Below are 14,625 nucleotides of genomic sequence, written 5' to 3'. Positions count from 1 at the left end.
CCTTGCTTCTGATTACTAAGCCAAATACATAGGATCACCCAACTGGGGACACCCTAAGAGACTGAAGGGGAAAGTTGTTTTTCTGGAACCTGGGGATCAGAGCGGGAAATAACCATCAGAGAACCAGCTCTGGGGCAACCCACTCCCACAAACTGGTATTAAGTGCCACAGGGAAAGCAGGATCTAAGCCAGGGGTGGGCAAACTTTTTGACTCGAGGGCCACAATGGGTTCTTAAACTGGACCGGAGGGCCGGAACAAAAGCATGGATGGAGTGTTTGTGTGAACTAATATAAATTCAAAGTAAAGGAGCGGAGGGGAGAGCAAGAGAACCCTCCGCTCTTTTGGCTCCGTGGGCCGGATAGAACAGCCGAACGGGCCGGATCCGGCCCTCGGGCTGTAGTTTGCCCACGGCTGATAAGCACTGGCTAGAGACCTATAGCCCTGGAGGTCAACCCAGAAACACTGCCACCCAGGGGTTGAATCACAAATTGACTCTTGTGTAAACACAAATAAAAGAATACAAGAAATTAAGACACACTGCCTGCTTAAAAATCAGGACTGGCTTACAATACTGAGGAGCAGTGGAATGCAGGGAACTGCAATACTGTCCTGATTAGGAAACAGGCGTGCCAAACAGAACAGTAGGGGAAGTGAATGACCTTCACTACTGCACATTTTTATTTTTTTCATCTTTTACTTTAAGAAACTAATTTTTTTCTTTTTTCTCACTTGATTTTATCTTTTTAATTATTACATTTTTATTTTCAATCAGTATTATTACTACTACTATTTTACCTTTTTTTAAAAAAAGTATCCTTTTAATTTCTCTTTATTTTACTTTGGGATTAGTGTTCTACATTCTATTTTCATCTTTCCTTTAGCATCATTTTACTCTATCTTAACTTTACCTTTTCCTAACTTTTCCCCTTTTGTTGTCCTGTTTCTCTTACCCTTTTCCTGCTTTAGATTTTCCCTATTCTTTCTTTTTACCCTGTTAAAATTTCACCCTACTTATATATCTAATTTCCAACCCCCAGCTCCAAGTCCATACACACCTCTCTCTTCTCTCTCTTCACTATCCAAAAATTGTTTTTCTCTGTCCTTTTGTTGTTGTTTGCGTGATTGTTGATTATATTGATTTTTTATGCTTGTTTGTGAGATTGTTTTGCTTATTCTTTTTTTTTAATTTTGTTTTTGTTTTTTTTTGCTTCTGTTTTCCCTCGCCTCACTTGATATTAGTTGTTGTTTGTAGTTTGTATTCATCTCCAGGTACTTGTTGCTGGCATTTCTTGGGATTAGTGGCTGTTCTATTGGAGTTTTCTCCACATACATATAGTTTGTTCCCCTCTTCTTTCTTATTCTCTTTCTTTTCTCTCTTACTTTTTTTTTTCCTTTTCCCAATTTCATTTTTGCACCACTTTCTTTTTTTTTCTCTTCTTCTTTTTCTCCTATCCTCTAATTTGCCTTTCTCTGGTGGTCACCTTTATTTGGGGTTATTAATATCGTGAATTTATTTCTGTTCAGTGCCTAATGCATTGTACCTGGTTGTGTTGTATTTTGTGCCTTTAAATCAACACAGGAAAAAGAGAACTACATAACCAGACACCCGGAGAAGAGAGACCATGGGGAGACAATGAAACAGCCCGCATATGAAAGAAAAGCAGGCATCCCCAGAAAAGGAAGTAAACGAAATGGAGGCAAGCAACCTGTCAGAGAAAGAATTCAGAGAAATGGTGATAAGGTGGATGAAAAGAATGGAAGACAAATTCGACAATATGTGTAAGAACCAAGAGGAAATTAAAAATGACATCGCTGCTGTAAAGAACTCAATAGAAAGCATCAAGAGTAGACTAGAAGAAGCAGAGGACCACATCAGTGAGCTAGAAGACAAGGTAGGAAAAAATACCCAAGTAGAGCAGCTTCTAGAAAAAAAAATTAAAAAGCAGGAGGAGAGCCTAAGGGAACTTTGGGACAACACGAACAAAACAACATCCGCATAATAGGGGTTCCAGAAGGAAAGGAAACTGAGCAAGGAATAGAAAACCTGTTTGAAGAAATAATGACAGAAAACTTCCCTGATATAGGGAAGAAAAACCCCACACAAATCCAAGAAGCTCACAGAGTCCCAAGCAAAATGAACCCCAAAAGACTGATGCCAAAGCACATTAAATTGGCAAATACCAATGACAAAGTAAGAATCTTAAAAGCAGCCAGAGAGAGACAGAAAGTTACCTACAAAGGAACCCCCATCAGACTAGCGACTGATTTCTCAACAGAAACTCATCAGGCCAGAAGGGAATGGAATGAAATATACAAAGTCATGCAAAAGAAGGGTCTGAATCCAAGAATACTGTACCCAGCAAGGCTATCAATCAAAATTGAAGGTGAAATCAGGAGCTTCACAGACAAAAAAGGACTAAGGGAATTTATTACCACCAAACCAGCAACACAAAAAATGCTAAAGGGTCTGCTGTAAAAAAAAGAACTAGGAAGCGAAGAAGGAACACGGGGGTAAAGAATAAAAATGGCAACAAATAAGCACGTATCAATAATAACTTTAAATGTAAATGGATTAAATGCCCCAATCAAAAGACATAGGGTAACGGATTAGATAAGAAAACACGACCCATATATCTGCTGTCTACAAGAAACCCACCTCAGAAAAAAAGACGCACACAGACTGAGGGTGAAGGGATGGAAAAAGCTTTTTCAGGCGAATGGAAATGAAAAAAAAGCTGGGATAGCATTACTTATATCAGACAAATTAGATCTCAAAGTGAAGGACATAACAAGCGATAAGGAAGGCCACTTCATAATATTAAAGGGAGCAATCCAACAAGAAGAAATAACTCTGGTAAACATATATGCACCCAATACAGGAGCACCCAAATACATAAAAAAACTCCTGGAGGACATCAAGGGAGAGATTGACAGCAATACAATCATGGTAGGAGACTTTAATACCCCACTATCACCATTGGACAAATCCTCTAAACAAAAAAATCAGCAAAGAAACATCAATCCTACATGAGATGCAAATCAAAACGACAATGCCGTACCATCTCACACCTGTCAGAATGGCAACCATCAACAAATCAACAAGACAAGTGCTGGCGAGGATGCGGAGAAGAAGGAACCCTTGTGCAGTGCTGGTGGGAATGCAGACTGGTGCAGCCACTGTGGAGAACAGTATGGAGTTTCCTCAAAAAACTAAAAATGGAGCTCCCATTTGACCCAGTGATCCCACTTCTAGGAATATATCCCAAGAAACTAGAAACACCAATCAGAAAGGATATGTGCATCCCTATGTTCATAGCAGCACAATTCACCATAGCTAAGATTTGGAAACAGCCTAAATGCCCATCAGCAGATGAGTGGATTAGAAAACTATGATACATCTACACAATGGAATACTACGCTGCTATAAAAAAGAAGGAATTCTTACCATTTGCAGCAGCATGGATGAACCTGGAGAGCATTATGTTAAGTGAAATAAGCCAGGCAATGAAAGAAAAATACCACATGATCTCACTCATTTATGGAAAATAAAGAACATTATAACCTGATGAATAAAAAGATAGATAAAGAGGCAGTAAAGCACCGAACAGACTGTCAAATTACAGTAGGAAGGCTGGGGAGTGTTGGGGAAGGAGGGAAATAGATCACTCAAAGGACTTGTATGCATGCATATAAGCACACCAATGGACACAAAACACTGGGGGGGTGGGATGAGGGCATGCGACAGGGGTTAGGGGTGGCTGGGGGAAGGTCAATGGGAAAAAAAAAAAGGAGATATATGTACTAATATATGTAATATTTTAAACAATAAAAAAATATTTTAAAAAATTTAAAAAAAATCATTATTCTAATGCCTATCATAATTTGTTAGTTTTGCCCCTGTTCCTGACTTCATATAAATGGGATCATACAGTATATTGTTTTTGTGGGGCTTCTTTTGCTCAATATAAGGTTAGCCTTACCATAACTTATTAAAATGGAAGAAATAAAAATTATAAACTATTTTGACAAGGGCTGGTCTACTTAATATCCCAATTTTTGGTACATGATATTTTTAGAAAAGGATAAGTTAGTGTTGGCTAAACTCACCTTTGTGGTGTCATGTGCACTCAATATGTCTTCTACAATATCAGATAGATCCATATGTAATTCCTTTAAAAAAAGAAATTCAAAGGAGTAATTAGAAAAGAGTTGATAACATTTTTATTATTCAGTGGCCAAAATATACTATATTTTGACTAAGTATTTTTTATTACCATAAATAGAATTTTATATTTGCTTTAAAAAATTATGATAATTATCCTGTAGTTGCATACTTTATACAGTTTATTAAATTTTCTAAGACAAATTCTCTACCCAATTTTTCATCTTCAGCAATGAATATTTTGAGTAGCATAATTCAGCAACAAACAGTAATAATAAATCCTTTTCATTCTCTGACTTTTAAAAAATTCTCCACTCCATTTTCTGGAAGTTACATGCAATAAGATGTTTAAAATCAGAACTTACTGGGATATCATCAGTGCGGTTGTCCTTCCAGACCTCTAAAAGTGCAACCACCATGTCTCTCAGTTCAACCCTAGAGAGAACTCCATCGCGGTCAACATCAAACACCTTGAAGCAAACTAAAAAATAAGAGTAAAAAAAGAAACTCTTACGAAAGGGAATTAGTTTATATTTACAAGTACAATACATTTCACTAGAAGGTGCCCTAGTAAAATTACTGAGTTTCTCAAGCAAGTATATTCTGGATTAAGTTCTCATCTGGAGCAGACATAGAAATATGTCATTGAAGTCCCCTGAACATGTAGGATTAACTGCACACTTCATTAATCTGTCTCTCTCAAATTTGAAAACAAAAAAGGGGGCCAATAAATATTACCATACCTCACAGGTTTTAAGGAGGTAATTTAAGCGCTTAATTTCTTATATTTAAAACTGATCACTGAAGAGTTGATCCTTCTAATGATGAAAATATTCAACCTATATTAAGAATCAATGGCAACAAGCTGGTATTAAGATAGTCTACTTCCATTTTGCCTCTCCAATAAAACTAATACACACTCAAGGTTTTGCCAAAGAACAATTTCAACTATTTTTTAAAAATATATTTTATTGATTTTTTACAGAGAGGAAGGGAGAGGACTAGAGAGTCAGAAACATTGATGAGAAAGAAACATTGATCAGCTGCCTCCTGCACACCTCCCACTGGGGATGTGCCCACAACCAAGGTACATGCCCTTGACAAGAATTGAACCTGGGACCTTTCAGTCCACACGCCGACGCTCTATCCACTGAGCCAAACTGGTTAGGGCCAATTTCAACTCTTCAATGAAGTTTATATATGATACTAGAGGTCCGATGCACGAAAATTCGTGCAAGAGTAGGCCTTCCTTCCCCGGGCTGCTGGCACTGGCTTCCTTCCAGCACCTAGGATCCAGGCTTCCCTCCTCCAGCCGCCAGCAGGCACCTTGGACCCGGGCTGGCTTCCCTCTGGCCCTGGCTTCGTTAGGAAGGACATCCGGAATACGTCCGGTCTAATTAGCATATTACCCTTTTATTATTATAGATGATAAGAATTAGAAATATAAGCACTTTGCTAATTAACTCCAAATAAATCACTAGTTTGTTAACTTTTTTTTTTTTAATATATTTTATTGATATTTTACAGAGAGGAAGGGAGGGGGATAGAGAGCTAGAAACATTGATGAGAGAGTAACATCGATCAGCTGCCTCCTGCACACCTCCCACTGGGGATATGCCCGCAACCAAGGTACATGCCCTTGACCGGAATCGAACCCGGGACCCTTCAGTCCGCAGGCCAATGCTCTATCCACTGAGCCAAACCGGTTTCGGCAAGTTTGTTAACTTTCATTGGTCCATCAGCAAAGAATTTAAAAAAGTTTTTTTAAATATATTTTTATTGATTTTAGAGAGGAAGTGAGAGGGAGAGATAGAAACATCAATGATGAGAGATAATCATTGATTGGTTGACTCCTGCACACACCCTACTGGGGATTGAGCCCGCAACCCAGGCATGTGCCCTGGACCGGAATCAAACTCAGGACCCTTCAGCCCACAGGCCAACGCTCTATTCACTGAGCCAAACCAGCTAGGGCTTAAAAAGTTTTTAAGTCCATAATTAAGATCAAGTGAGAAACAAAAATTTCAGCCTCTCTTTTTAATATTAGCACTTTATTTTTTTGTTAACCTTCACCTGAGGATATTTTTCCCCTGATTTTTAGAGAGACTGGAGACAGTGAGAGAGAAACATCGATGTGAGAGAGACACATTGATTGGTTGCCTCCTGCATGCTCCTCGACCAGGGCTGGGGATAGAGCCTCAAACCAAGGTACATGCCCTTGACCAGCATAAAATCCGTGACCCTCAGTCCACATGCAGATGCTGTACCCACTGAGCGAAACTGACTAGGACAATATTAGCACTTTAATGGGAACAAATAATTCTATATAATAAAGAGGTAATATGCTAATTAGACTGAACAACCGAACGACCTTCCCGACGACCTTCCGGACAAAGCCGGGGCTGTGAGGGGCTGCAAGGGCCAAATGAGGCAGCCAGGGCTGTGAGGGCCAAGCCCCTTGCACAAATTTCGTGCATGGGGCCTCTAGTCTGTATACTTGCAGTTCAAACTAATGGTATATCATCATGAAAAAAAAAAAGAAGAAATCTAAGATTTTAAGATTAAGTAATAATCTATTTCATACACCCCAAAATAATTATGCTGTTTAAGTGCATTATAAATATTACTGAAGATCAAAATAGTCAAATAGCACACTCAAAACAGACAACATTTATAAGCTGTATTTTAGAAAGACACAGAGATAATAACCTTAGTAAATATATCAGTATTAGGTACCAATTAAATGTAAATTGTGGCATTTTGTGAAATATGGTTAAGATTTAATAATGTAATATGCTTATAAATTATGCTATAACATTTTAGCTAGATTTAAATGACCAATTTAGTATTTAATAAAACTGTGTTTTGATCATAAATTTCACTTTGCTATTAAAATATTTATACAAGTCATAGAAAATGAGTTGTACTTCCAATTATGCAAGGCACTGAATTCTCTATATAGACTACCAGAAAATATTTTCTAGGGAGGAAAAAAAGAAAATATTTTTTAAACGTTTAACATTTTCAAATATATTATGGCTGAAATAGTTTCCTTATCATGAACTGTAAATTCATCAGGAAAATCAACCCCATTTATATATATAAAAGGCTAAGTCACCGTCCCAACCATCCGGCCAGTACCTATGACACGCACTGACCACCAGGGGGCAGACGCTCAACGCAGGAGCTGCCGAGCTGCAGTGACTTGGCAGCAGCAGTTCTCGGGTGACGCACCCCAGAACCAGAGAGGGAGTCAATTCCTCGCGGGGCTGCACGATTCCACGATTCCACCTTCTGTTGTGGGATATGTTGTTCCTGGGGCACTGTCGGCCCTAAATCTGGTTTACTGCACGCTTGCATTTGCATTCCACACCCTGTACAACAGTAACTTTGCAGAGTGCTCTCTCACACTTTGGGACCCCTCGGGGGATGTCAGGGAGCTGGTTTCGGCCCGATCCCCGCAGGCAAGGCCTAGGGACCCCAACTGCCAGAGGGACCCCCGCTCACTCCACAGATGTCCATGGTGCCGCCCAGTCCTGCCCCGCCAGTCACCACCTAAAATTGCCTGCATTAGTCCCTGCACCGGAGCCAGTGCTACAAGCCAGAAGATCCCAGCATGAGTTTTCTTCCTTTCCCCCCCTCCTCTCCCTCCCCACTACTCTGCAGACACCCTTCGAGTCTTGGTGCTGCCCCAGGAATTCTAATTAATTTCCTTTCAATGTGCACGAATCCGTGCACCAGGGCCACTAGTTATTAATAAAAAAGATACCAAACTACTCCACAGTGCAAAAGAATAGATGATTGAATCCTTAGAATGACTTAAATAAAGTCTCAACATGAGATTGCTATATGCTAATCTGACAAAGTGATGAAAATTCAAGCCTTAATCCACAGATGATTTTACATGAATGAACACTAATTTTTTCATGGTATACTTGCAAATTTTGTGAAAATGTTTAACTTACATTTTTGTCTTTCAGCCAGGGGTCCCCTGCAACAGGCTGACAACCCACAGGATATCTCCTTAAAATCTATGTGATTGTCACGATTTTCATCAAAAGCATTAAACAAACCTGAAAAATAGGAAAAGACACCATAAACCACAGTGACCAAACGTCCTAATGTTATAATAACACTACAGGCCCAGTGCACGAAATTCGTGCACGGGGGTGGGGGGGGAGGTTGTCCGTCAGCCCAGCAAGCACCCTCTCCAATCTGGGACCACTCGAGGGATGTCCGACTGCCTGTTTAGGCCCGATCCCAGTAAGATTGGGCCTAAATGGGCAGTCGAATATCCCTCTCACAATCCAGGACTGCTGGCTCCCAACTGCTTGCCTGCCTGCCTTCCTGATTGCCCCTAACCGCTTTTGCCTGCCAGCCTGATCACCCCCTAACCAGTCCTCTGCCAGCCTGATTGCAGGCCAGCCATGCCCCCAGCGACCCAAGCGGAGGCCCTGGTATCTGGGATTTATTTATCTTCTATAATTGAAACTTTGTAGCCTTGAGTGGGAGGCCTACGCCCGCCAGGGTGTGTGAAAAAAAGCTTGGCTTCCTCCATTGCCAGGGGCAATCCAAGCCTCCTGCTCTCTCCAGCTCCGTGGCTGCCACCATTTCTGCTGGGATTTATTTAACTTCTATAATTGAAACTTTGTAGCCTTGAGTGGAGGCCTAGGCCTGCCAGGGTGTGCGGAAAGCTTGGCTTCCTCCATTACTGAGGAAACCCAAGCCTCCTGCTCGCTCCGTGGCCGCAGCCATCTTGGCTGGGTTAATTTGCATACTTGTTCCTGATTGGCTGGTGGGCGCGGTTTGTTGGTGTAGTGGAGGTACAGTCAATTTGCATATTACTCTTTTATTAGGTAGGATATTTATAAAAGCAGACATGACTCCCATAAACTGGCCAATTTTTTTATTTTTTATTTTTTATTTTTTTTAAAATATATTTTATTGATTTTTTACAGAGAGGAAGGGAGAGGGATAGAGAGTTAGAAACATCGATGAGAGAGAAACATCGATCAGCTGCCTCCTGCACACCTCCTACTGGGGATGTGCCCGCAACCAAGGTACATGCCCTTGACCGGAATCGAACCCGGGACCCTTCAGTCTGCAGGCCAACGCTCTATCCACTGAGCCAAACCGGTTTTGGCTGGCCAAATTTTTTTTAAAGAGTTTATCAATAGTTCAAGGAAGTTGGTTTTTTTTTTCTTTTGATATAAAAATAACTAAAACTTAAGATCCTAGCAGAAATACATTACTATCATTTAGTGTTTGGTTATGTCTGCCTGTCTCTATCTTGTATCAATTTTAACAACTAAAAATGGCTACAGTATGCAAAATAAAATTTAATTAAAAATCCATCCCAAATCAGAAATTATTTAGAAAGATTGAGAAGAAAAAGGATGCCCTAGCCCAGTGGTCGGCAAAGTGCGGCCCACGTGCGGCTCACGAGCCGTGGTTTGCCGCTCTGTTGACTAATAAGTTTGCCGACCACTGCCCTAGCCGGTCTGACACATTGGATAGAGTGTCAGACTGCAGACCAAAGGGTCCCAGGTTCGATTCTGGTCAAGGGCATGTACCTCGGTTGAAGGCTCTTCCCTGGCCCAGGCCCTGGTGGGCTTGTGCAGGAGGCAACCAATCTATGTGTTTCTCTCACATCAATATTTCTCTCTGTCACCCTAGCCAGTTTAGCTCAATGGATAGAGTGTCGGCCTGTGGACTCAAGGGTCCCGGGTTCGATTCTGGTCAAGGGCATGTACCTTGGTTGCGGGCACATCCCCAGTAGGAGGTGTGCAGGAGGCAGCTGATCGATGTTCCTCTCTCACTGATGTTTCTAACTCTCTATCCCTCTCCCTTTCTCTCTGTAAAAAACCAATAAAATATATATATTTTTAAAAAATTTCTCTCTGTCATTCCCTCTCTTCCAATCTCCCCAAAAAATCAATGAAAAAATATCCTCAGGTGAGGATTAACAAAAAAAAAAAAGGAAAAAAGAAAAGTTTAACTGCACATTCAAAGATATAACAGACTATTCTTTTTATCTTTATTGTTGAGAGTATTACAGATTTCTCCCTTCTTCCCCTTCATTGCCCACTTCTTCCCAGTTCCCACCCTGCCCCAGGCCTTCACCACCCTATTGTCTATGTCCACAAGTAATGTATATCTATATATCTATATATCTATATATCTATCTATATCTATATCTATATCTATATCTATATCTATATATATATATATATATATATATATATATATAAATAGGGAATACGCTAATTAGTCGGACGTCACGACCGCTCAGGAGGAGCAACCCGCGCAGATGGGTGGGAGGGGACTGCATGCCGCCCCTAGCCCCAGTGGCCGAGGAGAGGCTGGGGCTGGGGGGCGGGCCGGAGCGGAGACACAACACACAGGAGCACCTGCCCCACCCCAGCGGACACAACGCGGCGGCCGGGGGCATGCTCCAAGTGGCCGCAGCGTGGCTTGGAGCAAGCCCCCACCCCAGTGGACACAACACAGCGGCCGGCGCTACACGGGTCAGGCGTGGGTCCGTGCCCCCCGACCCCCCATGGGGTGCCTCCTCGCAGGGCGGGAGGCAGGGCCACCTCCTCGCGCGAGGGCCTCTAGTATGCATATAAAGTCTTTGGTTAAACTCTTCCTGCCCTCTGAGATTCTTCAGTTTGTTCTATGTCTCTATGCCTCTGGTTCTATTTTACTCATCAGTTTATCTTGTTCATTTATTTTTATTTTTAACATGCTGTTATTAATAAGCTGCTATAAAGCTCTTCCATGACATGAAGAAAAATAACACATTATATCAAGAGAAAGAAATTCTATACTGCAGTCTTGTTTGTGTAATCTTTTATAAATGAGTACTTAAATTTCAGAAAGAAAGGGGATTTATAATCCAATCCTGTGGTTTTCAAATATTTTATAAAAGGTAGAAATAAAATGATTTTGATTTAAAATGAAATGATTTAGCCCTAACCGGTTTGGCTCAGTGGATAGAGAGTCGGCCTACAGACTGAAAGGTCCCAGATTCAATTCTGGTCAAGGACATGTACCTTGGTTGTGGGCACATCCCCAGTAGGAGGTGTGCAGGAGGCAGCTGATCAATGTCTCTCACTCATCGACGTTTCTAACTCTCTAACCCTCTCCCTTCCCCTCTGTAAGAAAATCAATAAAAAATATTTTTAAAGAAATGAAATGATTTATCAAATTCTCCAACTCAAAAAAGGTAAAAACACAGTTGTACTCTTGAACTGGGTGAAAGCCCAGGGCCTTATCAGTTCTGGCTCTCCTAACAAGTACTTCTGAAGTACCCTAGAAATCTGAAGAATACAGATTATATATTCCAATAATCTAATTCCATACCCTCAGTTTAAAGAGTAGAAAACTAAATAAAACTCAGAAGGGGGTTCCCAAAAGTAAGAAGTTTAAAAAGGTCAGAAGAAGCAGAACCCAAATATTCAAGATTCCAAATACGATTTTGTGTGATATCACCTACAATTACTCTTTGTATCCCTAATGTTTTAAAAAAGTCATAGCATGCCTGGCTGGTGTGGTTCAGTGGTTGAGTATCGACCCATGCACCAAGAGGTTGTCAGTTTTATTCCTGGTCAGAGCTTGTGCTCAGATTGCGGGTTCAATCCCTGGCAGGGCAGGGGCGGGGGGGCATGCAGGAGGCAGCCAATCAATTGATGTTTCTCTCTCTCCTTCTCCCTTCCAATAAAAACATATATATTTTTAGAAAGTCATAGCAATGGAAAGTTTAGAGCCAACAGGGACCTCAGAGATGGTCCAGTCCAGTAGTTTCTTAATTTCTTTTGGTAGTTGGGGTGGGGGGAGGATATAGCAATGGAAACTTCTTATGTAAAAGGGAAAAAAGTAGAGGCACTCAAACTGAGGAAGAAGTGGGGCTAATAAAAACCTTGGTCCTGGTTGATGTGGTCCAGTGGTTGCAGGGGTCCTCAAACTACGGCCCGTGGGCCACATGCGGCCCGCCGAGGACATTTATTCGGCTCGCCGGGTGCCACTGCCTGTCCTGCTTAGCAGCCGACTCGTCCCAGGCCCGCAGTGCACATAGGAATTTGTTCATAGTTTTTTTTTAAACTATAGTCCGGCCCTCCAACGGTCTGAGGGACAGTGAACTGGCCCCCTGTTTGAAAAGTTTGAGGACCCCTGGTTACAGCATCAGCCCTGCCCACTGAAGGATCATGGGTTCGATTCAGGTCAAGGGCACATACCTGGGTTCGCTCCCAGGACCCAGTTGAAGCATCTGCAGGAGACAACCAGTTGATGTGTCTCTCTTGCATCTATGTTTCTCTCTCTCTCTCTACCCGCCTTCCCTCCCTCCTTTCCATTCTCTGAAAAGCAATGAAAAAAGTATCCTCATGTGAGGATTAACAAAAAACATACAAACAAAACAAAGCAAAAACCTGGAGCTCTGCCCATTCAGTAGCCATCACCCTAATCCCTGGCACCAGCTACTAAGGTACCTCATTGGAGTACAGCTTCATAGCCACTGACTTGGTCAAACTTATTTATGAAGATATTCAGGTGAAGAAAGCCAAACTAATTTATGCAAGGTCACATAGGTAGAACAGGATGCTCAAAACTACAATCTTAATTCACATTTTAGTTTTTATCCACTAAACTCTGCTATTTGCAAGAAACTTGCAAACCTGTAATATTATGGCCTTTTAGAGTTCAGATGCATTGGTTAATAATAAGAGATGGGCTCAAATCTGTTTACCAAAAAACACTTGTAGAAAAGAAAATGATTCCTACCTTCACTTAGAGATGGACGAATAGGTGGTGAAACCAACGGGCCAAATGTCTCTAAATCAAATCGTCCAGTCCGAGATTGAGCCTTCAGCAACCAATAACGTTTCTCCAGATCAATGATGTCTGATTCCTCCACTAAGAGTCATAGCAAACAAGATTATAAAACCTCTCAGCCTTCTCTTCTGGGCAGTTTACCTAATAATATAACTTTCAAGGATATATTTTAATTTCCCAATTTAATTGCTAAAAAAAAAAGTCTATCTAAAACAAAATTCTGAAACACAAATACATTATATCTAAAATAGCATGAAAAGCAAATTCAAATTAACATAAAAGAGGTTTTAAAATAAAAAATTACTTTTTCAATTGCCCAATTAGTAGACTGATTAAATCTAATATGTAGAATAAACAACTGAAACATTTCTTTTTGGCTTCCCATACCTTTTTTATCTGTACTTATTTTTTATCAGTTTCAATCTCTATCTGGGGTTTAAAGATTCTACATACATATTCTCTCTACTATAAACATTCTAAGAGCAGAATTCATGTCTGATTCATCCTGTCAATATGGTTACTATTTACAAATTCAATATTTATTAAGTAAATGAAAAAGAGTACAATAAAAGATATTGTAAGTAACAAACTCAATGATAGCAGAGTTAGAGGATTTACGATGTGACAGGTTATAGGGGCATCAGGAAAACATGAACATTTTTCTTTCCTCACTCATCAGAAGCTGTGTTTTTTTAAAACCACAGATACGCTAACCATGGTTATAGTTTATATGTGCTTTCCCCCTCTTCAAGGTACTAAAGTATTTCTGATTAATTGATGTTTACATAATACACTAAATTAGAACACAGAAAAATCACACCAATTGTACCCCAAAATTTTTACCTTAATCTCCTTAAAAAACACAATTTCTTTACTGAAGTAGAAATGTGGGAAGACAAGAAGAACATATTTAGAGGAAAAAAATGATCAGATTGGTCCCAGTTACCATTAAAACCATGCTTTAGAGCTCCCTTTTAAACTCACGTTAACTATTCATTTTGGGTTACAGACTGTAATTCATTAATTAAATATTTGCCAAAAACAAACTATGATAAATTATATGTACTATATTATTATTATTCACTTTGAATGAATTGACAGCTGAACACTTCTGAGAAGAGGGAAGGCAGCTAACTTTATTTTCACTTAGAGAGTTAATAACTGCAGTAGTTGCTCTATTTGCAATTCATAAAACAACACCTAAAACATCTATACTAATAAAAGCATAGGTGGTCCTCGCACCCTCGCGTGTAGACCTCATGCCACCACAGGATGGCCGGCAGGGGAGAGCAGTTGTGGGCGATCAGGCTGGCAGGGGAGTGCAGTTGTGGGTGATTGGGCCGGCAGGGGAGGGCAGTTGGGGGCAACTAGGCCGGCAGGGGAGGGCAGCTGAGGGCAATCAGGCTGGCAGGGGAACAGTTAGAGGCATCAATCAGGCCAGCAGGGGAGCGGTTAGCGGGCGATCAGGCTGGCAGGCAGAAGTGGTTAGGGGCAATCAGGCAGGCGAGTGGTTAGGAGCCAGCAGTCCCAGATGTGAGAGGGATGTCCAACTGCCAGTTTAGGGATCGGGCCTAAACCGGCAGTCGGACATCCCTCAAGGGGTCCTAGATTGGAGAGGGTGCAGGCTGGG

At 41.0% G+C, this 14,625-nt stretch overlaps 1 protein-coding gene across 3 annotated transcripts in view; it reads right to left on the bottom strand.

Moving 5' to 3' along the window:
• The window catches only part of USP32 (ubiquitin specific peptidase 32), a 127,639-nt gene that overhangs the window by 54,998 nt on the left and 58,016 nt on the right, over positions 1-14,625 (bottom strand). For all 3 annotated transcript variants that reach the window (XM_080679027.1, XM_080679026.1, XM_080679028.1), the window contains exons 6-9: positions 12,945-13,076; positions 8,129-8,236; positions 4,529-4,644; positions 4,109-4,171 (exon numbers count right to left, since the gene is read on the bottom strand). In XM_080679027.1, coding sequence (XP_080535153.1) covers positions 4,109-4,171; positions 4,529-4,644; positions 8,129-8,236; positions 12,945-13,076 — 419 coding nt within the window. The remainder of the gene's footprint in view (positions 1-4,108; positions 4,172-4,528; positions 4,645-8,128; positions 8,237-12,944; positions 13,077-14,625) is intronic.

The sequence above is a fragment of the Plecotus auritus genome (genome assembly GCF_963455305.1).
Source record: "Plecotus auritus genome assembly, chromosome: 7".
Taxonomy (NCBI): Eukaryota; Metazoa; Chordata; class Mammalia; order Chiroptera; family Vespertilionidae; genus Plecotus; species Plecotus auritus.
The sequence above is the reverse complement of the archived record's forward strand: the minus strand, read 5'-3'. Positions and strand labels throughout refer to the sequence as shown.